General features: G+C 53.2%; 2 protein-coding genes across 2 annotated transcripts; one reads left to right on the plus strand and one right to left on the minus strand.

The window, feature by feature from the left end:
* Positions 1 to 19,187: 19,187 nt before the first annotated feature.
* LOC135326959 (olfactory receptor 14A16-like) lies at positions 19,188 to 20,123 on the plus strand. Its single transcript, XM_064504599.1, has one exon. It carries the CDS (start codon positions 19,188 to 19,190, stop codon positions 20,121 to 20,123), a length of 936 nt encoding a protein of 311 aa, XP_064360669.1.
* Positions 20,124 to 24,242: 4,119 nt separating this feature from the next.
* Positions 24,243 to 25,178, minus strand: LOC135326960 (olfactory receptor 14C36-like). The gene has a single exon (XM_064504600.1). It carries the CDS (start codon positions 25,176 to 25,178, stop codon positions 24,243 to 24,245), a length of 936 nt encoding a protein of 311 aa, XP_064360670.1.
* Positions 25,179 to 26,153: the final 975 nt, after the last annotated feature.

A 26,153-nucleotide genomic window follows, 5' to 3' on the forward strand; every position in this document is an offset into this window, starting at 1 on the left:
TGCAGGAGCTGCAGCAGGGGCTGGTGGGGCCGGGAGCACAGGACAAAGCGCCCTGGCCCCGGGGGAGCTGCCCTGCGAGCCAGACGTGCCGGCTGCCCCTGAGGAGCTGGGCTGGGGCGGCTGGGGGGGTTTGGGCGTAGGAAGCTTTGCCCCTGCCCTGGATCGCAGACCCCTTGTCCAGCCTTTCCCGGAGCTGCTGCTTTGGGGCAGTAACTGCTCTGTAGTGAGTGTTTTGCTGCCCAATGAGCATTGCGAGGCCCCGGGGTGAGTCCAGGCAGCCGCTCAGGAGCTGGCTGAGCCTTGGGGGAGGCAGGGGCAGCTGCAGGCAGCAATAGCCACATGGCCGGGCTGTGGGCAGGGAGGTCATGGCTGTCTGCAGCAGCATGTTCATGTCTGGGGAAGGTATTTTGAGGCAACTTGTGTCTCTGAAGCCCATAGTCCATCAGCAGGTACCTGGTGGGGGTATGGACTTCTGAGGTCACTTCCATCTGAGCAGCTGATAGGCCAGGAGAGGGCCCATGGCTTGGATGTTGGCGGTGAGGTCACTTCTGGGTTTGGTGAGTGTGCCAGGAGGAGGGATTGACACCTACAGAGCTCTACAGCAATACAGAAATGCAACTAATAAATCAAGCAGAAGTAGGCAATAATATTCCACACCATCTGGTACAAATCTTATTCCACTCCATCATTGTGAATTAGTAATGCTACATTGAAAATGTGGATGATGTTCTCTGGTAAATGTAGACATGGAGTTTGACTGTGTACTTCTTGCTGAGCATAGCTTTACAGACTGCTACTGGTGGATGACGGAGTCCACCTAGAATTTTTATGCTGCTAAATGAATGAAGTGCTGGTGTGAGCAGTGAGATCAGCAATCTAATTTCCAATATCTGTGTGCTGCAGAAAATTCTGCTCCATCAAAATACCAGGGGGTTTCTGAGATTTTTCACTCAGATCTGAATGACATCTCTGTCCTTGGATTCCTGGAGGTGGGAAGTGAACAAGCGCAGGGCTGTGCCTGGCTGCTGAGAGGAAGGGCCTGTTGGAAAGTCTTGGAAGACTGGAAGGGGATGGAAGGGCTGGAGAGTTGGTCTGTGTGTGTTTTGGGGCCCTGGGGTGCCCTGGCTGCTGCCATGTGTGGTGCTGTGCCCTGTGTGTCCCTGCTGCAGAGGGGTGTGTTGACTGGGAACCCTCTGTGAGGCGAGGGGTGGGGGTGGGGGGTGTCACAGTGGCCAGGTCCCCTGTGGTGGAGATGGGCGGTGGTGCCAGTGTCTTGGTGCTGCTCCACACAGGAGGAAGTGTCTGGAGAGAGCAGTGCTGTGCGTGGGGAGTGCCACCAGGCTGGGGAGCACTGCGAGGTGAGGAGGTGACTTGGCTCGCAGGGCCCAGGCTGCCCTGGTGGCGTGACCAAGGGAATCTGGGAGCATGCTGCCGTCTGTGCAGGATGTGCGGGCAGGATGCTGCCTAAAGGCCAGGCAGTGGTTCTGCTCTCTCTGAGATGTGAACCAAGCCTGCTTTTTCCCTCCTTCCCTCTTGTTTGCTTTCTGTAATGAGAGATTTCCTCTGCAGTGGTGTTTGCTGAGGGAGGAGGAGGCGGTGGGAGATGCTCACTGCCTGCTGGCTGTTGGCATGCTGGCAGCTCTTCGGAGGAGTAAAGGCCTTGTGGAGAGGTGGTCTTTGGTGACAGGCAAGATTGTCCTTGGCAGATGACTGTTAAGGGGCTTTTACCTTCACATGCCGGATCTATTTAGGCAAGCAGGGCCTTTGAGAAGGCAAGCCAAGCCAGAGTGCCCTGCAAGGGATGCACAGCTCAGGTTTGTCTTCCTTCCAGTTGCAGTCACTGCAAGTTCCTCCACTGTCCTGCTCTAGTGTGACCTTCTGTGCTGCAGCAGGGGAAAAAAGAGAGCAGCCCACGTGCAGGCATGAGTGTGCTAGGTGTGGTGTTGTTAGGTGCTGCCACTGCTGCCACAGGCAAGGGGCTGGTTTTTGCCTGAGCTTTGTGTGGATGTGAGGAGCCCCACTTAGCCCTAGATGCATTGCTGTGAGTAGCTGGAGCCAAGGGAGTGGTGGTGAGCACAGTCATCCGCCAAGGAGGCTGCCAGCTTTTGTGCAGGCATTGTGGATCCTGTGTGCTGGAAGCACTTTCCCTTGGCTTTTTGCAGATGAGTGCTTTTAGAGTTTCTCCTCTTTTTGAGGGGAGAGTCCTAGAGCTTTTGCCTTGTGACCACTCCTGTTTTCCAGCTCATCCCAGCTGAGGCTCGGATGGGATCATCTCAATCCAGCCTTGCAAAGTCCAGGTGCCAATGAGTGGAGCACCGGGGGTCAATTGCTTACCAACAGAAGAGTGGTCCTTCCTCCAGCCTGCCCCTGGTGCTGGTTTAGAGGAGAGCTCCTTGTACCAAGCCTGAGGACAAAGGAGCTTGGCTCTCCCACACCCCCAGCTCCTTCAGTGGGTGACTCTGCTGGTGCTCTCGGACTCTCCCTGTGCCACGCCATGTGAGACCTTGGAGGCAGGGCCTTAACTGGCTTTTGCATGTGTCACGCGCACTGCTGAAACCTGCTGGCTTGGCTCCAGGCTTTGCTTGGGAGACAAATCCCAGCCCTTGGCGAGACAGAGGAATGCAGATGCTTGAGAGCAGCGGAAGCCTTGTGCCATTCTCCTGGTTGGAAGCCTGCTTGTCTAGGGCTGGTGCCCTGGCCCTGTGCGTGCTGGGCAGTGTGTCTGTGTGTCACCATGTGGTCATTTGTGAGCCCCCTGCGCCAGCTCTGTGAGAGGGTGAGTGGTGCCAAAGAGACTGGGCCTCCTGCATTGGAGGCCTAAAAGGCACCTCTGTAGGGAGGCCCCTTGGGTGAGCACCCCGGGGGCATGGGAGGCAAAAGCGAGAGGCAAGAGCTGGCCTGCTGAGCCCCTGGGAGAGCACTTGCTGTCTGCTTGCTGGAGGTGGGAAGTGAGCAGGCGCAGGGCTGTGCCTGGCTGCTGAGAGGCAGGGCCTGTTGCAAGGCCTTGGAGGACTGGGAGGGAATGGGAGGGCTGGAGAGTTGGTCTGTGTGTGTTTTGGGTCCCTTGGAGGTGGCCTGTTCTGCTGCCATGTGTGGTGCTGTGCCCTGTGTGTCCCTGCTGCAGAGGTGCGTGTTGGCTGGCCACCCTCTGTGAGGCGAGAGGCGGAGGTGCAGGGTGTCACAGTGGTGGGTGTCCTGTGGTGGGAATTGGTGGCGGCCCCCATGTCTTAGTGCTCTTCACGAGAGGAGGTGTCTGGAGAGAGCAGTGCTGTGCTCCCAGGCCATAGCCTGCCATTACAGTGTTCTTCTGGGAGACCTGGGGTGGGGACCATTGGTGACCATGGTCCCTCCTTGGAGCATCCTGGTGTGAGCCAGGGATGCTCGCGGTTTGCTGGTTCCTGTCAGCTGAGGTTCAGGCTTGCAGTTTCTGAAGCTCTTGATGCTTCCCTGACTCTTTGGGATTGTACCAGGACTTCTGGGGAAAGTCACCTTCTCACTCCTTGAAGGCTTTCTCTTGAATCTGGATCCTCATTGCATCTTCCCATCCCAGACCCTAATCCATTCCGATCCATCAGGGAGATGGGGAGTTAATCAAAGCAGTCAGAGCTACTTCTCCCCTTTTTGCCTGCCCAGACCCTTGCAGACAGTGGAGATGCCACCTCAGAAGAAGTCGGGCATCTAGGGGTAATGGGTGGCTCAGATGCCTGTCCTTGGTCAGCTGTGCACCTGGCATCTCCAAAGCTTCTGGTCCCTTTGGAATAGAGTCTTAGAAGAGCAGATTCCTTGAGCCTGCAATGGGGGAGACATCTGCAGGTGGGGGTCCAATGCCATGCTCAAGGCAGGTCCCAGGAGATGAGGTATCGTCAGGTGTTCTCCAGTGAAGTTTCGAATCTCTCCAAGGACGGAGATGTGGGAACCTCTCTGGGTGCCTGTGCCACAGTTTGGCCACCCTCATGGAGAAAAACGGTTGTTCTTAACATCTAAGGTGAATGTCCCATGCTCCAAGTTGTCCTTGTTGCCTCTCAGGCTGTTACTGTGCACCTCCAAGAAAATCTGGTTCCATCTTCTCTGTGTCCTCCATCAGGTAGCTGTGCAGAGCAGGTAGATCCCCCTTGGCCTTCTCTTGCTTAGGCTGGACAAACCCAGCTCTCCCAGCCCCTCCTTATATGCCCTATGCTCCAGCCCCCAACCTGCTTGGTGGCCCTGGGCTGGGCTCCGTCCTGTGTGCTATTGCCTTTCTGGAACTGGAGAACATGAACAGAACCCGGTGTCCAGATGTGGCCTCAGCTGTGCCAAAAAGAGAGGTAGAGTCTCCTCAGTGGCCCAGCTGTCTGTGCTCTTATGAATGCAGCTCAGCATGGAGGGGAGACATTGGCCCGTGGTTGTTGTGACTATATAAGGCCAGCAGAACTGACGGTAACCCTTCAATTCTTTCTTCCTAGGTTGCTCCAGTCATGGTCAGGTAGGCTGCCAGTGCAGCCCTGGAACCCCCGAGGATGGAGGCAGGGTGCCAGGGTGTGTCCCTGTAGCTGTCAACCCCAAAGCCAGCATTGTGATTCCTGTGTGGAAGCAGTGAGCAGAGCGGTGCCTGGGCAGTGTGCAAGTGGCGAGTGTCCTGCACCCATCTCTGCTTGCTGGCACTTGGTTGTATCTAGCAGAAGGGCCAGCTCTGTGGGGCAGAGACAGTGTGTTTGCGGACCAGCTGCCACAGCTGGGGTCTGGCATCAGGTCGATGGCTGGTGCAGTGCTGAGTGGATCTAACAGTGTCAGAAACCCTTTCCAGTGCAGCTGCTCCCTGGGCTGATCTCTGTACTGAGGCCCTAGAAATGGAAGTGGCATCCTGCTGTCATTTAGCAGGTGCTGCAGAAGAAGTGGCTCGCATCTAAGACTTGATGGTAAAGGAGATGCAAGTGAAATTGTTCCTTTTTGTGATTTGTGCCCAGGGTGACAGAGTGGAGATGTCACATGACCTGGAGAGAATCCTGCCAGGAGATGACAGCCGTTTGCAGAGGAGCGTCATGAAAGGAGTGATGACAGTGACATCAAGGTACATGAGGGCGACCCAGGTGAGCTTCTCCTCTGTGACGGGCATGAGAGAAGCCTGCCTCAACCCGTGTGTTCTTGTGAAATACATAGTGGCCCAGAGATGTTTCTCATGCCTGAAGAACCAGTGGAGGTTCCCAGCTCCCCCTGTGACAGATCCTTTGGCAGAGCACCTTCCTGTAGAGAAAGGGCTGTGCCCAGCAGGCTCTTGGTTGGTGCAGGTTCTTGGGATGTCACCTCTGTGTATTCTCCTGATCAGCAAGAAACCTTTTAATAGCTTCAGTGTAGTCTTGGAGGTCCCTTCTGCCTGAGTACCTGACAGGTCAGCAGCAGGCCCATGGGGAGGGTCTGTGCTTGTGAGGTCCCTTTATCCTCAGGAGCTGCTGGGCAAGCTGCAGGCAGCTGGCTTGGGTGCTGCCTGTGAGGTGACTTGTGCCTCAGCACCTCCTAGGCCGGGGGAGGCACCTAAGTGCTGTTGGTGCAGACTGTGAGGTGCTTCTGCCTCCGTCCTTGATAGGCCAGCAGCAGGCACATGGCTTCAAGGCTGAGTGTGAGGTCAGTGGTGCCTTGGTATGGGATAGGCCAGCAGCAGGCACATGGCTGCCGTTGGCGTTTGTGACGTCATTGGTGACTCAGTACCTGATAGGGCAGCTGTAGGGACATGGCTCCAGGGCTTAATGTGAGGCCCCTTTTCAATCCCTACCTGGTAGGCCAGCATCAGGGACATTACTGCTGGTTGTCTTGGTGAGGACATTGAGAACCTGAGAGACAGCAGTATGCATGTGGCTTTGGTGATGCTGGTGAGGTCATTGTGTCTCAGATGCCTTCTTGGCAGTGAGGTGTGTATAAAAGCAAGTGAGAGTCAGTTCCTTCTAGAGTGGTCCAGGGCTGTCCCAGGAGGCCTTGCACAGTTCATCTCACCCACCCATCATCAAACTGTACATTGGAGCCTGCAGGATGACTCCTTCTTGGTAGCACACTATAAAATACCCCTCTGGCTGGTAATAATCCATCATGCGCTACTTTGGGAAGGTTGAGCTGCCAGAGGAAGCCTCCAGATAATGTCCATGGTGTCTCTGGAACACAGGGGCAGCACATTGAGCTTGGAGAAGACCCAGGTGAGGAGCTGTGCACTGCTCAGTGGCAGGTCCGCTCCAGAGGGGCGAGTCCTGGGCAGGGTGGCCATGAGCCGTGCCTGCCTGCCTGCAGCTGTGGGCTGGTGGGGTGGCTGCAGCAGAGGTGCCCTCACAATCAGCACCCAGATGGGGCCCTGTCACCTGCATCACCCCCTCCCCTCCCCAGGGCTGTGATTGCTGCTGGGTGGATGCTCTGAGGCACTGGGTGACATCACAATGCCTGCTGGCCAGCACATCTGCTGAGGACCAACCAGGCTGCTGCAGTGGAAGTGACCTCACAGTCAGCACTGCTGCCATGTCCCCTTTGCCTGCCTCTCCCCATCCTCCTGCCCCTATATTATCTCTGATGGGATGAGTGGTGCTGTGATTTTCTTCTTGTTCTCAAAATGGTTCCTACCACAACCCAGCCCATGAGGTTCCTGTACAAGAGGTGACCTCACCATCAACACTGCAGAGGTGTCACTTCTGTCTTTTTGTCCCCTGCACTTCTTCTGAGTCATCCTCGCTTCTGGGCCCCACATTCAACATCCCAGCCATGTCCCTTTACTGGCACCTCCCTCTCCCCTGTTCCCGTGGGATTACACACTCGTGGTGGGACAGCTCACGTGGCAGGATGAAACTGAGCTCCTGAGGAAGGCAGGCTGGGGTGGCGAGGAGGTGCAGGTGTGCTCTGTGCAAAGGGGTGGCTGGAGTGCAGAGACCTTTGCCTTGGAGCAGGTGCTGAGCCAGTGGAGACCTTGTAGGAAGGACAAGACGACACAGCAGTCTGGGTGACATTCTGGTAGGTGATTCAGCTAATTGAGGATCCGCTTGGCAGGATCCAACAGGAGACTTCCCTGGGGGGCAGAGGGGCCATGAGGCCTCTGTAAAGACAGACTAGACAGAGGAAGAGAGGACAGAGAGGCAGAAGAAGAGAGAGGAGACATGTCAGTTTGAATTCAGTCATTTCTCAGAGCAAAGTTTCTCCGTTCAGAGTGTTTTCAGGAAGTGTATCATGAAGAAGAACATGTACATATATATTAACATGTAAACTCACATAGAGTAATTACTGTGGTGCACATGCATGGTGCTGCCAATCAGAACGAAAGAAATTATTCATTAGAATTGATAAAGAATGTTTGAAATTCTGAAAACAAAGAATTTCTTCAGTTCCTGCATAGAGCTATATTTTTCATAGATTTCAAACTATGACAAGAACTTTACATTCAGGCCTTTATAGGTGCATACAGAGGCCATGGCTGCCTGAGATGCCCTGTATGTTCCCATGCAGTGCTGGGAAATGTGACCCAGGAACTATGGGGACCTTTCTGGAGCATTGGCTGGTCACCAGGAGAAATATCTCAAGACCTCTGAGGGGGACAACTTATTTCTTTCCACCAACTAGAAAGGGAAGTCCAGACAACTGGGTTAGCCAGAGACGTGCACTGGAGGGGTCTGGCATCGGGTGAGATAATTCCCATCCCTGTTGTCGCCTGAAATGGAGTCGCACTTCATGACCATGCAGGGAATGAAAAGGGTTTGTGGCTAGATGTGTAGGGACTCCTTTAAGATGTCACTGTAACACAGGTACATTGAGATTGGTGCAATTTTGGCCATCAATAACTAGGGCATTTTACTGAAGCTGATCAGCCTGCTTTCCTCTATCATTGTGAGAGCTTGACACCTCATGGTGTGACTTGCTGTGTGCAAAGAGTGAGGAGTGGCAAGGAAGATCCTGGGCAGGGAGTGGTTTGAGGGGCACTGGACTTGCGTGAGGTACAAAAATACCTTTTTAATATTGTAGGACGTATTATAAAAGAAGACTTTAGAAACTGTCAATAAAAAAGAAACGAGAATTAAATAAACTATTGAAAGTGAAAAAAAGAATGCTTTGTTACACTTTTCATTTTTGAAACTTCTTTGTGTTCTTAATGCTCTTTTTTGTTTAGTTCCTTTTTGATACACTAGTCTTTTGGGGAGATTCTTTTTCTTTTTCTTTTATTTTCTTTTCTTTTTCAAAAGGGAAAGAGATTTTCAGACGTGGGGTGGGATGCAGTCACAGGGTCATGGACATGTGGTGCCATTGCAGGTGCCCTGGTCCCCTCTGCCCAGCCTCCCTCTGCAGCTCCAAGGGGCTCTGGTCTCCTGCAGGTAACGTGTGAGAGCTGCCAGGCCCAGGCAGATGCCTCAGAGACACCAGGGCCTCTCCAAGTGCCACTGGGTGATTTTGGTTGGGCACCTGAGCTCTGCCTGGAAAGGTGAAGAACTGTTTTCAAGGTTAAAAAAATATGAGCCCACTTTCATCAGCTGAGATGATTGACTAATTTTAATGACAATGTTTTCCTATGATGAAATAGTGGAAACCGTCCAGAAAGGTATTGATCTCGGAAGAAGAAATATTGATCAGCCCTTCACCTTGTGTTTCCACTGCTCTGTCTATTAGGCTGTGGATGTAATCTCAGTGCTCTCTCACATATTTCCACATGTCCTGATGAAACTGGTCATTTCTAAAGTCATCTTTGCATCAGAATCTCTGGGCATATGCACTTTCCATAGTTTCACAGTTTTCCTCCTCCCCTTGCTCTTTATCATTCAGGCACCTCTCAACTCTCCAGTTGCTGCTCTGAGCTTCTGGGAGTCTGAAGCTTGCCTCGTCTTTCAGCAGTCTCATTGTCTCTTTAGCCAGCTCCTTTGTTCTGTGTCTTGTCTATCCTTTCCTATTTATCTGTCAAAAACATTTCAAGGAAGGTTATGTCTTGTGGGCAGTGGAGCTCACTGGAGGCAGCTTGGACTTGACATACAGTTGAGGAGTGCCTTTTATCTTTTCTTAAACTGTTTCAAATTTTATTTTTGTTTCATCGCAATTCAGACAAATCCTTCTGTGTCTGTTTGCAGCTAGTTCTCTAAGGAAAGCAGTGGGGAATTGGTGCACATGAGCTGTAACCTTCAGCTACAGCCTTGAGTGGAAAAAGGTTAGATTTTAACCAGAGTGCTCTAAGTCCCCAGTGGCTGATGAGGGAACTGACAGGGCTGGGCAGCTGGGGAGGAAGGTTGTCCATACCTGTCTTCTATCAAAAATACTGCTTGTCCTACATGTCCAGACTTCATTAGGAGACAGTGGGTGTCAGTATGAACTGGAGAATGTGGGTATCGTTTATTCTGAAAACTGAAGAATAAAGAAAGCTTCAGAAGCAGACATCTTCTGTTTTCAGGTGCTCATTGAAATCTGCCTAATCTCAGTACACTCCTGAAAGCTTCCCAATTAGCCACACAAGACTTGAAGAACTGAAGGGAATTATGGAAAGCGCCATGGCTCCTTAGGGGCTTTTGCATTCCAATGACCCCCTCAGGTGTATTTGGTGCTGAGCCCATGAACTGCAGATGCTGAGAAGAGACTGAAGAAACCTCTCAAGAAGTTGAAGTCAGAAGCAAATCCCAAGTTTCTTGGAGTGTTAACAGGTCCCACTGAGGGCCATTACCAAGAAAGCCTCCCCGGGGGCTGATTAGAGCAGAAAGTTGGAGGCCCTGATTGCAGGCAGGCAAAGGCAATGTGCAGGTGGCTGTGATGCCAAGTCCACCTTGATGTGTGTTTTCAGGCAGAGCAGCCAGGCACTGACACCCAGCCCCTGGGTAGGGTGATCCTTTCCATCATGTATTGCTCAGGGCTCTTCCTGGGGGCAGTGTGCAGGTGGGGGTGCACAATGCTGAGTGCAGGACCATGATACGGCACCTGCTGGGCTCCCAAGGGACAAGGAGGCAGCAAGGCCCAGTGCTTTAAGGAATGGTGTCTTCTCATGGGCCTTGGTGGCAGAGACACCAGCCATAGACAAGAGGACAAAGACCTAGCTGTGTTGGGAGCTTTCAGCCTTGGCAGTGCGCTCAGCCATCTCCACCACAGGCTGTCCTATGCTTTCCCACGCCTGTTCCTGTTTCCTTGCAGACTGTAGACACCCAACCTGCTTCCTAACCTTGCTCTCACCCTGGAATGTCTTGACCTCTCCTGATGTCTCCCTGTCCTCACTTGCTTTTCCTTGAAACACAAAGCCAAGGGCTGAACACAGACTCCCTCTGGGTGACCTGTTGTGCCACAGCACTACCCTACGAGTGACATTTCCTTTTCCTAATGTTGCATCTAAACCCCGCAAGCTGCTGTTTGTGGCTCTTTCCCCTTCTCATGCTGTTTACCACTACCAAGAAAAGCTCCATCATTTCTGAAACCACCCTTCACACAGTCACAGGCTCCTACTCTCCTGCCCTTTGCCTGCACTTCACCAGGTTAAAGAAGCCCAGGTCCCTGTACTTCTCGTCATGGACAGGGTCTTTCCCACCTAGGCCCAGGACTTGACACTTCTCTTGTAAATCTCCATAAGGTATCTGTTATCCGAATCACCTGAGTTTCTCCAGATCCTTCTGGACTGAAGCTCCTCTGTGTCAAAAAAAAAAGAAAAAAGAAACACAATCCCAAACAGCCCCAATGGGTTAAGGGTAAGCAGGAATGGACTGATTGTAGGGCAAGGGATCAGGATGGTAAAAGAGACAGACTGGGGGGGCGAGGGGGGGGAGAAAAAACAACCACGGATATTAAAAGTGAAGTAAAGGATTGATCAGGGTGGTCTTGGGGATTCCTGACAAGAAGCCCTGTATCTGAAAAGTTCTGCCTGGAGGAGGACAAGAAAGCTGGTCTACTTCCACTGTCACAGGGCACCTGCGTGCTCCACTTCTCCCCGGCCTCCAAGAAGAGTACTACGCATTCACCACTGCCCTTGGAGCCTGATCATCCAACAAGTTCTTTAGACATCTGGTTGTCCACCCATCTAGACTGTGAATTTCCAAAATCTGTTCCACAAAAATATTGTGGAAGACAGTTTCACACACCTTGCAAAAGTCAAGTTGAAAGACACTTTCTACTCTCCAACCACAAATAGAGTTATTTAATCATAGAAGGCAATCAGGTTGGTGAGGCACAATTCACCCTGGGTAAATCCATGCTGACTCTTCACTGTCACCTTCTTCTCCCTCATGTGCCCAAAAATGGGTGGACTCACTCCATGACACACTCCTTAACCAATTGTGGCTCAAAGGCCTGTCTTTCCCTGGCTTGCCCTCTGGGCCGTTTTTGAAGATGGATGTAACGTTTGTCTTTCTGCAGGTGTTGGGACCTCACCCCATCTCCACCATCTTTCAAGGGTGATAGAGGGCAGCCTTGCTGTGACAGCTGTCAGCTCTCTCAATGTCCTTGGATGCAGTCATTCCAATCCCACTGACTTGTAGGGGTTGAGTTCTTGCAGGTCCCTCACTCAGACCTCATGCACTGTTGGTTGCTTTTCTCATCTGGAGACCAGACTCTAGGCACAACAGTGAGGGAGACCTTGTTGGTGAAGACTGAAGCCAAAAAGGCACTGCGCTCCTCAGACCTACCTACATCTGCTGTTATGAGATTCTCTGCCGCCTTCAGCAAAGAGCCAACGTTTTCCTTTTTATCCTTTACCCTTACTGAAGCAGTAGCAGCTCTTCTTCAGGCCTTTGATGTCCCTTGCAAGTGTCTACCCTCTGAGAGCTTTGGCTTCCCTAACACCATCCCTACTTTGGTGGACAATGTTTATGACTTCCTCCTTTTCAGCCTCTCCTTCCTTCCAATTCTTGTATGCTGCCTTATTGCCCTGGAGCTGAGTTGTGAGTTCCCGTTTTAGCCTGGTTTCCCCTTCTCGTGCCTTTTATACTGTGCTGCCCTTTGCCTCCATTTCACCAGGCTGAAGAAACCCATGTCCCTCAGCCTCTCCATATGAGCCATGTGCTTCAGAACGATAACTCCTCTGGACCCTCTCTGCTTCCTTCCCATTCCTCCAGGACTGGGCAGCCCACCCTGGGACACACTATTCCAGATGCAGCCACACCAGTACTGAGCCCAGGGGTATAATAATTCCACTTGTCTGGGTGCACACAGTCTTCCTGAAGCAGCCTCGTATGAAGCTGGCCTCATCTGCAGTGAGCGTGCATCTCTAGCTCATACAGCATCCCTCATAATGTCCAAGCCCTTCTCCGCAGGGTCACTCCTCTGACGGTCATATCCCAGCCTGTCCTGATCTATAGGCTGTTCTGCCACTCTATGCAGGACCTGTCACTGCTCCTTGTACAACATCCTGAGGCTTCTGTTGGCCAAATCCCCAAGTTTCTCAAGGCCCCTCTGGACTGAAGCTCCTTTCTGTCAGCTGTTAAGGTGTGTGTGCAGATGCCTCATCCTGTCTTGCGGTGCCTCTGACAGCATAACGGCAGGAGGAACTGCAGGACACCACACATAATAAAAGGAGGTACCAGTTTAAAGGGACTGCTGGCAATGGTAGGGACCACCATGGCAACTATCTCAGAAAGCTGAATGAAGAAAGAAAATGCAGGGCCAATGGAGACAGGGCAAACTGAGACTGGCTGACAGCATGGGAGGGTATCAGGATGTTAAAAGAGAAGAATTTGGAAGGTGGAAAAGAGGGAAAAATGCAATAAAAGGCAAAGCAAAAGAAAATTCAAGGTTATTTGTGGGTAGCTGCTAAGCAGTCCTGAATCTGCATGACTCTAACTAAAGCAGGAGAAGGAGCATGCAGTTGATCTGCTCATACTTTCGTGAGATCTGCTTCCATGATCACAGGCAAGCTGAATGTTTTCCCAAGGTCAAGAGAAGACCTGGGGCGGAAGGAAATGCAGAATCATTCCATCTGGAAGGGACCTCAGGATGTCTCTGGCCCAACTGCCTTCTCACAGCATGGTCAGCTATGAGGTCCGATCAGGGTGCTCAGGGCTTTACTCATTTAGGACTTGAAAACCTCTGAGGATGGAGATGGCACAGCCTCTCAGGGCAACCTGCCCCAGTGCTTGGCTGTCTGGATTGGTTAAAAGTTTCTCCTTACACCCAGCCTGAACCTCTCTTGTTTCGGCTAATGCCCATTGACCTTCACCCTCACATCATGCACAGCAGTGAAGAGGCTGGTTCCATCTCCTTGGTGACATCCTGGTAGGTATGGGGAGGCTGTTATTAGGTTTGCCCAAAGCCTTCTCTTCTCCAGGCTGAACAAACCCAGCTCCCTCAGCCTCCCATAGTGACAAAGTCAGCATTAGCTATGTGTGCCCAAGAGGTTTAAGGCTCTTCCAATCCTTCTGGATATTTTTGGATCAGCAAAGGACCTCATGGGTGTTAGAGTGCAATCACCCTCCTACCGTGACTTTCTGCATATGTCATACTCATTTGGCATCATGTTGTAATGTGCAGGTGTTGTAGGCTGTGAAGAGGGCTCGCTCTGGACAAGCAGTCACTCATAACTAACCCTTGACCTTAAAACCTTTCAGGCCCAAGAGGCAACTCACACCACTTGGAGAGCCTGGCTCTGGGGAGGCCATGTCAGGTGCTAACCTCTGTGCAGGAAAAGAATTCCTGACTGCAAGAATTGTAGTAGCTATTGCCAGAGATGACAATATCACCAAATCATTCAGGTCGGAAGGGACCTTGAGAGGTTTCTAGTCCAACCTCCTGCTCACATAGGGATCAACACTGAATTCACACCAAGTTCCTCAGGGCTTTGTCCAGCTGCATCCTGAAAGCCTCCAAGAACAGAGAGTCCATAACCTCTCTGGACCCTTCTTCAAATGCTTTAGGATCCTCACTGATTTTTCTCCCTTATCTACAATTTTGGCTGCACTTGTGTCAGTTTATGACCATTGCTTCTCATTCTCCTGCCATGAATTGCTGTAAAAGCCTTGTTCTTTATTGGTGCCAACCTTGGGTTGGGAAGCTGCTATGAGTTCCCCCAGAAACCTTCCCTTCTCTGCACTGAACAAACCTGTTCCCTCAGCTTCTCCTCCCAGGGCAAGTGCTGCAGCCCCCAACCACCGTGGGTCCTGCCACTGAACTCACTCCATGTGATCAACAGTGTTCTACAGGGAGCCCAGCTGGATGCAGTATCTAGATGGGCTCTGACGAGTGTTGAGTAGAGGGGGCTAATCGCTTCCCTTGATCTCCTGGCTGTGCTGCTGTTCATGCAGCCCAGGACACTGTGGCCTCCTTTGCTTCTAGGGCACGCTGCTGGCTGATGTTCAGCTGCCTGCCCACAAAGACTCCCAGGTCCTTTTCCAAAAAGCTGCTGTCCAGCCAGGCACTCCCCAGGCCTTATCACTGCAGGGTGTCGGTCTACCCCAGGTGCAGGACCTGCACTTTCACAACATTCCTGACAGCCCATTCCACCTGCCTGCTGAGGTCCCTCTGAATGGCAGCCCTCAAACAAATGACTCTTCTTCCTGATCAGGTGCCGTCTACAAAAGTGATGAGAGTTGCATGCTCCAGGTCACTGATGAACCTGTCAGACAGGACAGGTCTCAATACAGACCCCTGCATACTCCACATTTACCTGGCTTCCTGGTAAAGCATGACCCACACCAAAAAGCCCTTTGAGCTCAATCATCCAACCAGCTTTTTTACCCACTGGGTTCTCTACCCATCTTATCGTAAAGCCTTACTTGTATTCAAGAATATTTGTGGAGACAGGGTCCAACACCTTGCTAAAATCATGGTAAATGACATCCAGTACTTTCTGCTCCTGCACAATCACAGGTCTCTGCTCACAGAAGGCAATCAGCTTGCACAGGAATGATTTGTCTTCAGTAAGACCATGCTGACTGCTACCAGGCACATTCTTCATGTGCCCAGAAATGTGAGGCAAGAGAACTGGCTGCATGACACACTCCTCACCAAAGTGAGGCTGAAGGGCCTGCAGCTCCCTGGCTTATCCTTGTGGCCTTTTTTGAAGATGGGCACAACATATTGCTTTTTCTGGTCACTGGGACCTCCCTGATCTACACAACCTTTCAAAGGCGATAGAGACTGGCCTTGTTATTATATAGGCCAGCCCTCTCAGTGTCCTCAGATGCAGCCCATCCAGCCCCAAAGACTTGTATGGGATTGGCTCTTGCAAGCAATCCCTCACTTAACCCCCATCCACTGTTGGCTGTTTTTCTTCTCTGGAGCCCTGACCCTTGTCCATCCCATGCAAGAACTCCATACATCTGAGATGTCCCTTCACACCAAGGGCATCCCCCCTGCCCATCTTCCCTAGCCATCTTGCCTGCAGAGCTTGTACCCTGCCATCACAGCCCTCCAGTCATGCGAGCTGTCCGATCACACTTCAGTTATTTCAACCATGTTTCAGGCCTGTGACAGCTTGTGCATCTCCATCTGTTCCTCTCTGTGCCCCAGGATGCATGCACTTGTGTATATTTGGGTTGCAGAGCCTCAACTGTGACACAGGGAACAGATTTGTAACGGTGACACCTGTTACCACGAGCCAAGGACACTGTGTGTGCAATGGCCCCACTTCAGAACAGAGCCATGCTGGCATAGATAGCAGGCGGCAATGCAATGGTGAAAGGAGGTTCCCACTAAGAGAGCAAACCCTGCAGTGCCCAGGGCCAGGGAGAAACAGAGCTGGGCTGTGCAGCCCTGGCAGCAGAGATTGCTGCCTGAGGTGATTTGTAGCACCTTGGGGCCTGTGACAGAGGTGAATCCATCTCCTGGCAGGACAAGGTGCCACTGAAGAAGTCCCTGGGCCAAGGCAGCCTGTGATTTGGCCACCCTGAGGTCATCACTAGCCCATTCCCATGTCATATCATCTGAGGGGTGAGAAGAGGTTCATGGGGAGGAAAGCTAGAAGGTTTTAAGGGGCAGAGGCTAGAGCAGAGACCTTGGTGTGATGTGTCTCTCCCATTTATGAAGCACGCTTGGCTGTAGATCGGATGGACTTGGCCTAAAGGCAGTGGTAGGATCCAGGTGTTTGGGCACTGGTAGGAAACGTGAGATGCCCTGGGGCACTTGCCCAGCAACCACTCCAAAGGGGCATGGCTTTCCTATAGCTCCCATGCTGTGTGTGCTAGAGACCTGTGGTTGTGCTGGACACCCCAGGCATCCGACATGGCCCTGCAGGCCTACTGCTGTGTCACCGAATCAAGTGTCTGCACTGGATGACATCAGCTGTTTGCAACGTCGGGATCTGTCTGTGTCTCAGCTTCCTAGTGAGTGGAGCTCTGGGAGCAGTGGGCATCGAGTATCATTTCAGGTGGCCAAGGCAATTCCCTACCTGGCTCCCAAGTCATGCTCCAGAAGGATGCAGGCCTCACACTTGCTCCATCAGAGCAAGCAGACACTGGCACATGCCTTGCACCACCTCTGTCTCTTCCAGTGTCACCAGGTGTTTGTGTGTGAGCAGCTGACTCCTGATCTCACATGCAGACATCCATGCTGTGCTCACTTCTGCCTGGGCAAGGGCAATCCCACCTCCTGGCTGCTTTTTGTGGAGCTCACAGGAAGGATCTGAATCTCACGCCAGCCCAGGGCCTTCTAAAGCAGCTCAAGAAGCCCAAACTGACTCATCTGAAACAATACTTGAACAATGGGAAAACAAGCTCTGCTTTTGTCCCCATCTAGGTGTCCTGCCTAGTAAAGAGATGGGGATAGGGGCTTTCTGAGTGGGACATTTCCACCTCTTGCAGATAACCATCCTCTGATGAAACAAATTGCAATGCTAGAATCACTCTCTCTACACTGTTTAGAGAGGGAGCATCAGTGATTATTTTGGTTTACCTCAGTGAACATTTCCCAGGAGGAGGGAGCACAAGGGACAGAGAAATTCAGGCCTTCAGCTGGGCCTCTGCTCCTGAGTGGGGCCAGGCTCCTGGGATGGAGGGAGCTCATGGCAACCTGGCAGCACTGCCCAGAGACAGCTGTGTGCAGGAGCAGCTCCTCTGCCAAGAGCAGCAGGGCTGCGGGCACTGCCTGCTGCTGCTGACATGAGATGAGAGAAGGCAGTGAGAAGTGGAAGGCAGTGTGGAGTGGGAGGACAGAGGAGAGCTCCTTGTGGGAGAAATCTTCACAGCCCTTGACGTGGTGAGTCTCTGTGTGTAGAGCAATACTACTGGGGTTCTTGGAGGGGTCTTCTGAACCCATCCCATCCCATGACTGATAGGCTTTTTAAAGGTCACTCTCCTGGCTCCTCCGGTGCATAAGCAGAGGAGGAGCTGCTTCAAAGGAGGGATTCCCTGACTCACAGGCAGAGGGACAGGGCATGCTGCTCCCTTCTCCCAGGGACCCTGCACGGGTGTGAAGCTGGGGTGTGCACACAGGTCTGCCTAGGGCTGTAATTCAGAGCAGTGTCCCTGTTCCCCAGGGTGCTGTGTGCCCAGGGCAGTGACTCTGCCGCCTGCAAGAATCAGCACTCAGCCTGCCCGGGGAGCTCCCTATGGTGCTGCAGGACAAAGCTTTGGGTGGGAGGAGCAACCCCCAGCTTTTCAAGAGGAATGTCAGGAACAGGGCTACTTGAAAGAGAAGGAGCTTTCCTTCTAGTGTCTGTGCTTTCAGGTCCCTAATTTTGGCAGAGAGTGAAGGAAAGGGGGGGGGTTGCTTTTTTTTTGTTTTGTTTTGGTAAGGACCTGAGAGTCCTAACCCTTTACTCTGAGAGATTAATAGGTCTGTCAGACACCTCAGCAAGCCCCTTCAGCTCCACCTCCAGCAGCACCTTTGTGGCCATGATCAGTCCCTCCAATGCAGACAGCTTCTTCTGAGCAAGCCCCCCGTGTCTCCCCTCCACCCAGCAGAGCCTCTGCCCTGACAGCCATGGGGTGCAGGGCATGAGCATCCTCCTCTGCAGCCAGACCTCCAGCAGAGGAGAGGGGCCTCTCTCCTGCCACGGGCCCATTTCATGCTGCTGGACAAAGGGTCTGAGAGCGACTGCCCTGCAATGTCACTGTCTTTGAGGTGGCATGCCCAGCTGGAAAAGGTGAAGGCTTTCCTGAGTGCCCATCTGCCTCTCTCTCCTTGCCTCCCTTGGCAGCAGGATCATGGTGTTGCTCCTTGTTTCTCCTCCTCTCCATGATGCTCCTGTTCTTGCTTTTGAGCTCCCTGGGGTTAGGGTGGTTTCAGCTGCAGTTCAGACACCGAGGCTGCAAATTGTGGAACAGAGGGATCTGCATGGGAATGAGGTTTCCCCAGCCCCCTTCTAAGCTGTGCGGCTCCAGGAAAGACAGTCTGTGGGGTTGGGAAATGAGCTGACTATCCCTTAAGGAGCCCACCTTCAGTCCTGATGGTCCTTCGACTGTTTCTCTGTGTTGTGCTGCCAGGCTGTGAGCTGCACTCTAGAAAGGCACAGCTGTCTCATAGCACCTCTGTGATATCTGAGAGACAAATGAAGGAGCAGCAGAGATGCTGAGAGAATGGAGATGGTCGTGGGAGGGTGTAAGTGGGCACCTGAAAAGAGCCCTGTGTGTCCTTGGCTAGAAGGGGGTTGTGGAGACCTCCCTCAGGGGCCCTGAGAAAGGGTGAGAAGGTTGGAGACCTGCACTTTGAACCTGGACTCCTCTGCAGTCAGCAGGGACTGGTTTCTTTTTAGGGCAATATCCTCCAGCTCAAAGAGGTGAGAGGACAGGACAGCTGGGAATGAGACTAATAGACAGATGAGATGTCCTCACTCTGCAACAAGGGACAGTGAATCCATTTTTCTCAGGACTCACAGTAGAAATGCCAAGGATTTCTACCTTTGAGGAACCCTGCCCAGGGCTGACATCTAAAAGAAAATAAAATCCCTACAAAATCCCTAAAACTCTGTTCCTCAAACCTCATCCTTCAGAATTGGGAGTGAAGACTCTGAAAAGCTCTTCTACATAGTTAGTGGCTTTCACCTCACAGGAACTGTGACTGTCAGGGCTAGTCACCGCCGTTCCCCTGTTCCCACTCCTGCGTAGCAGGACTGAGTCCTCTGGAGCCCACGGGCAGAGGTCTCTACTCCTCAAGGCAAGCTCAGCCAGTGCAAAGTGGAGCTCAAGCAAGGGAGCTGCACAAAGATCCTCTCAGTAAAGAGAGAAGGAATGTGTGTGTGTGTGTGTGGGGGGGGGTTGTATGAGTACTGGAACATTCTGGGGATTATTTTTGCTTGAAAAAAATCTCTCCTAACTTGTCAATGTCTTTTCCTCTTTGGACAGTCCCCCATGCCTGGAGATAGCAAAATGTCCAATGGCAGCTCCCTGATTGAGTTCCTTCTCCTGGCATTCGTCAACACACGGGAGCTGCAGCTCTTGCACTTCTCGCTCTTCCTGGGCATCTACCTGGCTGCCCTCCTGGGCAACGGCCTCATCATCACAGCCGTAGCCTGCGACCACCGCCTCCACACCCCCATGTACTTCTTCCTCCTCAACCTCTCCCTCCTCGACCTTGGCTCCATCTCCACCACTGTCCCCAAATCCATGGCCAATTCCCTGTGGGACACCAGGGCCATTTCCTACCTGGGATGTGCTGCCCAAGTCTTTTTCTTTGTCTTCTTTATGTCAGCAGAGTATTCTCTCCTCACAGTCATGGCCTATGACCGCTTTGTTGCCATCTGCAGACCCCTGCACTATGGGACCATCATGGGCAGCAGAGCTTGTGTCAAAATGGCAGCAGCTGCCTGGGCCAGTGGTTTTCTCAATGCTGTACTGCACACTGCTAATACATTTTCAGTTCCACTCTGTGAGGGCAATGTCGTGGACCAGTTCTTCTGTGAGGTTCCCCAGATCCTCAAGCTCTCCTGCTCAGACTCCTACCTCAGGGAACTTGGGCTTATTGTGGTTAGTCTTTGTTTATTCTTTGGGTGTTTCGTTTTCATTGTGCTGTCCTACGTGCAGATCTTCACTGCTGTGCTGAGGATCCCCTCTGAGCAGGGCCGCCACAAAGCCTTTTCCATGTGCCTCCCTCACCTGGCCGTGGTCTCCCTGTTTGTCAGCACTGTCATGTTTGCCTACATGAAGCCCCCCTCCATCTCCTCCCCAGCTGTGGATCTGGTGGTGGCTGTTCTGTACGCGGTGGTGCCTCCAGCAGTGAACCCCCTCATCTACAGCATGAGGAACAAGCAGCTCAAGGAGGCCCTCAGCAAACTGCTTCAAGTGGTAGTAGTTCAGCAGCAATAAGCTGCCCATCTCTCCTCACATATCATTTCCAATTCATCTCAGGCAACTCTTTTGTTTTGAGTGTTCTCTCTGTGACAGTCATGTTTGTCAACAAATGTTTGAATGCATCCCACTTCTCCAGAGACACAAACCCCATGTGTCTGACTGAGAGGCCTTTTGTAAATCTGCCCCTCACTGTGTCAGAGCTGGCGTCTCAAATAGCATCTCTGTAATAAAAGAGGATATTCTCAGTACTGTGCCTGAAGGCTGGGCTCTTCTTCCCAAACTGGAGCCAGGAAGGCACTCAGGGAATTGCACCCAAAAAGGCCCTGTTGCCATGCCTGGGTTTTGCATGGGCTGCGGGGCATCAGCTCATAGAGTGATGCGTTAGGGAACGAGGGCTGGATTCAGCCCTCCCTTGTGGATGCCCAGTGCCCCTGGAGAGGGTGAGTGGTCAAGAGGTCTCTGCCGGGGACTGTCCCACATATTACAGGGCTGGTGAGAGATGCCCATGCTGCTGGAAGGGGATATGGAGCCACCCGGAGAGCACAGGGGATCTCCAGGGCCAGCGTGTGCCTGGAGTGGGCAGTGAGTGCTGTGCTGGGGAGAGGGGCTGCCCAGAGGGGCTGCAGGCAGCCAGGGTCAAGGATCTCTGGTCATGAAAGCAGTGGAGACGTGGAGTGATCGACCTCCATTTCCTTGTGCCATTGCTGGTCCCCAGGTGTGGGGCTGATGGGGAGGCTGACACCCCTCTCTGCCCCCCAGCAGCTGCTGTGCCCTGCAGAGGGGCTGGGGCTGTGGGGTGAGTGCCCAGAGCTCTGCAGCCCCCTGCCACAGGCACTGCTGTGGGGCCCACCCCAGCCTGGGCTGCTCTGCTGGGTGGGCTGGGGAGAGGGCGGGGGAGGTGGGGAGAGCTGGGGAGGGTCTGGGCTGTGCTGGAAAGGGCCTGGGAGAGGCAAAATGCCAGCAGGCAGCTCCCATGCATGAATGGTGCCCAGAGCATGGGGAGGAGCAGGGAGATTGGAGCAAGGACCCCTGCCCTTGGCTGCATGGCTGGGGCACTGGACAGGAGTGGAGCTCCGGGATTTTCATGGGCTTCCAGTGCAGCCGTGACTGTGGTGAAGGCAAGTGGGCAGAGCCAGGCACATGCAACTGCAAAGGCTGGGAGTGGGAAAGGCAGTGTGGGGCTGGCAAAGGCCCTCCCTCTGCTCCCCATGGGGAAGAGAGTCTCCAGGTGATGCTGGACTCAGCTTTGGCTGAGGGGAGGGATGCACAGGGCAGGGTGGAAGAGGCAGACGGACCCTCTCCTGATGCATGAGGGAGTTTTCCAAAGCCGGGGCTGAGCCGGGCACCTTTGGATCTTCCCCCCGACACTCTCCCAGATGGACTCACTCTGCCCTGCTCTAGTAGCTCTCATCCCCCTGCCAGACATGCCAGAGCAGAGGTTGAGGAGCAAGAAACCATGGAGTCACAGAGGAGTTTCAGTGGGAAGGGACCTCTGGAGGTCTCCAGCCCAACCTCCCGCACCAAGCAGGGCGGGTTGGAGCCCTACAGTCTTGTCTGGTGATCGCTGGACTGTGCCTGACCCCGGTTACCATCCCCAAACCTGCTCTGCTGTTTTTTTTGCTGGCACTGGGAAATGGCATCTCCCGTCGGTGGGGCTCTGCCTTGCCTGCCTTGCCAGCACCCTTGGCTCCTGGCTCTGCTTCCCATATGGAGCACCTTTAAATTGGCTGTCAGGCAAGGGTTGCTGCTGTGGGCATATATAGTCACCTTCTGTACCTACAACCTTCTCTGGGATCTGCTCAGTCCCAGCTTCCCTTGCCAAGGCTTCCCTGACTGTAGTCTGGAGGCAGGTGCAAGGTAAAGATGAGGAGTCAGGTCAGCGGGATGGGCACAGGGTCAGGTCAGGATGCAAGAGCTGCAGGGCCAGGCACAGGCCTGTCCACGGCATAACTCAGGCAAGGCCCAAGGACAAGGGGAGCAGCTCCCCGGCAAGGGGGACGAGGCCTCGCAATGAGACAGGACACTCTCTGCCTCCCCTGCTCTTGTGCCCAGCAGATCCCCCTCCCTGTCTGCCTGTACCTACAGCCTTCTCTGGGATCTGCTCAGTCCCAGCTTCCCTTGCCAAGGCTTTATTGACTGTAGTACAGAAGCAGGTCCAAGGCAGAAACGGGGAGTCGGTTCAGTGGCACGGAGACAAGGTGAGGTCAGGATCCGAGAGGTGCAGGGCCAGGCACAGGCGTGTCCACGGCATAACTCAGGTCAGGCCCAAGGACAAGGGCAGCACCTCCCTGGCAAGGGCTCAAGGCCTCACAATGAGGCTGGTCACTCTCTGCCTCCCCTGCTCTTGTGCCCAGCAGATCCCCCTCCCTGTCTGCCTGCAGCCCCTCCGGCAGCTCCTGCTGCCCCAGGGACACAGCAGCCTGCCCCAAGCTGGTGCACAGAGAAACCTGTTTCTCATTCTCGTTTTCTATCTCTGAATGCTGCCCTGCTCCTCTCCTGGGGCATCCCTGCTCCCCAGAGAGCCTTTCCCAAGTCAGTGTGTCTGTGCTGGCCTGGCCATTCCTGCACCCCTGCCCTGTGCTCCCCGCAGGGCCCCAGGCTGGTGGTGCTGCTCTGCAGAGCGAGTGAGCTGTGGGGCCACGGGGTGACTCCTGACTCAGCTCAGGCCATGCTGGTCAGGGCAGGAATCAGACCCAGCTGGACAGGGATCACCACCACTGATACTGCTGACGTGTGTCTGTGCTCATGGATGATGCTCAGAGTGACCCCAGGGCACCTGCAATGGCAGGAGATGTGTTTGGGTGGGCACTAGCTCCAGGCTGTGGTGTTTCACTGAGGCTGCAGGAATCACTCTCCAGTGCCCCTTCCCTGGGCCTCCTGGGTCCCCACTGCCTCTGTGGGGATTGCAGAGCCCTCGTTTCCCCCTACATACCTGGATTTAGTGCTTTACCTTCTGGTTACTCCACTGTGGACCATCCCTCACTTTGTGAGGCTCCACTCACTGCCCACCCCCAGGCACACACTGTCCCTGGAGACCCCGTGAGCTCTCCTGGGGGCTCAGATTGCCCTCCAGAAGGATGGGCTTCTCTCATCAGCACTGTCACCTGTGGGACAGCCTGGCACAGGTGATTCAGAGACCATTCCCCATCTCCACTGGCACTGGTCACCGAGAAACAAGCTCTGAATCCAACCCTCGGTCCCTAACAGATCACACTGGGACTCTGAGCTCATTCCCCAGAGCCCATGGAGTTTGCAAGCAGAACAGCAGACCCTGCAGTGGTGCAATCCCTTGAACATATTTTTGACTCCATCTTCTGAAGAAAGGCCAGACTTCAGGCACATCACGCAGGAGAACCCCTTTTATTATGGAAATGTTATTCTGGAGGCCAGGTCTGGCATAAGGGTGCCCAGGGCCTGGTCCTGCCTGAGCTCACAGAAATGCACAAGGAAGCACCATGTTACAGGAGCGCTTAGGCCATGTACACACATGAGAGCACAGCAGAACATTGCAGCCCCCACTCAGAGGCTGCAGCAAGGATATGCCTGCTGCGGCAATGTAGGGATGGTCCTGAGGAGGAGAGGGTCTGTCCCCACAAGCTGCATCCAGACTCTCCTCCCTTCTGCTCCCACTCCACTGTGAATGTTGGAGCACTGAAGAGGGAAAGGACCAGCCCATGGTGACAGCTGGCTGCCACCCTCGCAGGAGAAGGGTGTGAGGTCACACCCTGAGTGTGGCTAGGAGATCTGGGCTCTCCTAATGGACATCGGACTTCTGGTCTCACCCTGTCAGTGCTCACCTGAGCCTGGCTCTGGGCCTCTGAGCATCCTTGGTGTCAGTGCCGAAAGAGACACTGCAAAGGGAAACCCATTGCACTGGGGGCATCCGAGGGAGCTCAAACTAGTGGGCTCTGAGGTTCCCCCACCTCTGCTGATGAAGGGGGAAGCCTGGCTTCCTCTTTCAACATGGTCTCTGGGTCAGATTCAAAGGAGAGATTCCAGAGGAGACATGACATGAACTGGATATTTTTCTTTGTTTTTTACTGTAGATGTAAAAGAGAAAAGTAAGAAAGAAATAAATGCACAACACACCCCCTTGATGCCGGATATCCTGGTGAGTGAATGAATGAGGGACAGCTACTGGGGCTGACCTTGTACCCGCTGGATCAATTTCTTCACTGCCTCCTTGAGCTCCTTGTTCCTCATGCTGTAGATGAGGGGGTTCACTGCTGGAGGCACCACCACGTACAGGACAGCCACCACCAGATCCACAGCTGGGGAGGAGATGGAGGGGGGCTTCAGGTAGGCAAACGTGCCAGTGCTGATGAACAGGGAGACCACGGCCAGGTGCGGGAGGCACATGGAAAAGGCTTTGTGCCGGCCCTGCTCAGAGGGGAACCTCAGCACAGCAGTGAAGATCTGCACGTAGGACACCACAATGAAAATGAAACACCCAAAGAATAAACAGGCACTAACCACAATAAGCCCAAGTTCCCTGAGGTAGGAGTCTGAGCAGGAGAGCTTGAGGATCTGGGGAATCTCACAGAAGAACTGGTCCACTGTGTTGCCTTGGCAGAGTGGTATTGAAAAGGTGTTAGCAGTATGTAGGAGAGCATAGAGAAAACCACTGGCCCAGGCAGCTGCTGCCATTTTGACACAAGCTCTGCTGCCCATGATGATCCCGTAGTGCAGGGGTCTGCAGATGGCAACAAAGCGGTCATAGGCCATGACTGTAAGGAGAGAAAACTCAGCTGAACATAAGAAAAAGAAGAAAAAGACCTGGGCAGCACATCCTGAGTAGGAAATGGCCCTGGTGTCCCACAGGGAATTGGCCATGGATTTGGGGACAGTGGTGGAGACAGAGCCCAGGTCCAGGAGGGAGAGGTTGAGGAGGAAGAAGTACATGGGGGTGTGGAGGCGGTGGTCACAGGCTATGGCTGTGATGATGAGGCCGTTGCCCAGGAGGGCAGCCAGGTAGATGCCCAGGAAGAGCGAGAAGTGCAAGAGCTGCAGCTCCCATGTGTCTGCAAATGCCAGGAGGAGGAACTCGTTGAAGGAGCTGCCGTTGGTCATTTGATCCCACTGGGCTTTGGGGACTGTTTAAGGAGGAAACGACATTGAAAAGTTAGGAGAGACCTTCCCAGGAAAAAGAAAGTATCATTTCTCTTTGAAAACACCACATTACTTTTCTCTTTTTTGGGGAGGATCACTGGGCAGGCACCTTGCTTGAGCTCTGGTTTGTGCTGGCTGAGTGTGCTGTGAGGAGCAGAAGCCTCTGCCCATGGGCTCCAGAGCACTCAGTCCTTCTGCACAGTAGTGGGAACATGGGAACAGGGGTCAACAGCTCTGACACTCACAGTTTCTGTCAAACAAAATCTATTTGTCATGTGGAATGGCTTTTCAGTGTTTTCACTACCTGCTCTAAAGAATGACAGCTGAGGAACAGAGTTTTAGGGAAGTTTTAATAATGTTTATTTTCTCTGAGATGTCCTTGTCATCCCTGGGGAGTATTCCTCAAAGGCAGAAATTCTCAGCATTTCTACTGTGAGTCTTGAAAAACAAAAAGATTCACTGCCACTTGGTACAGAGTGAGGACAGCTTGTCTGTCTATTAGCCTTGTTCCCAGCTGTCCTGTGCTCACACTGCTTTGAGCTGGAGGACCATCACTCTCATACATTGCCCTAAAAAAAAAACCCAGCCACTGCTAGGAGCAGAGGAGTCCAGTTTCAAAACCACAGCTGTCCAACCCTTTCTCCCTTTCTCAGGGCACCAGGGGGAGGTCTCCACACTCCCCTTCTAGCCAAGGACACACAGGGCTCTTTTCAGCTGCCTGTATACAGTTCGCCAACACCATTTCCACACTCTCAGGATCTCTACAGATTCTTCAGGGGTCTCTCGGACATCACAGAGATGCTATGAGGCAGCGGTGCCCTTCTGGAGGGCAGCTCAAAGTCTGGCAGGACATGACAGGGGAATGGTCAAAGGACCATCAGGACTGAGGATGGGCTCTCCTTAAGGTAGTCAGCTCAGTTCCCAGCCCCACAGACT

Source organism: Dromaius novaehollandiae, unplaced genomic scaffold (genome assembly GCF_036370855.1).
Source record: "Dromaius novaehollandiae isolate bDroNov1 unplaced genomic scaffold, bDroNov1.hap1 HAP1_SCAFFOLD_41, whole genome shotgun sequence".
NCBI lineage: Eukaryota > Metazoa > Chordata > Aves > Casuariiformes > Dromaiidae > Dromaius > Dromaius novaehollandiae.

What these genes read in the sequence shown, in the direction of transcription:
- LOC135326959 (XM_064504599.1), top strand. Translation starts at nt 19,188, where the DNA reads ATGTCCAATGGCAGCTCCCTGATTGAGTTCCTTCTCCTGGCATTCGTC.
- LOC135326960 (XM_064504600.1), bottom strand. Translation starts at nt 25,178, where the DNA reads ATGACCAACGGCAGCTCCTTCAACGAGTTCCTCCTCCTGGCATTTGCA.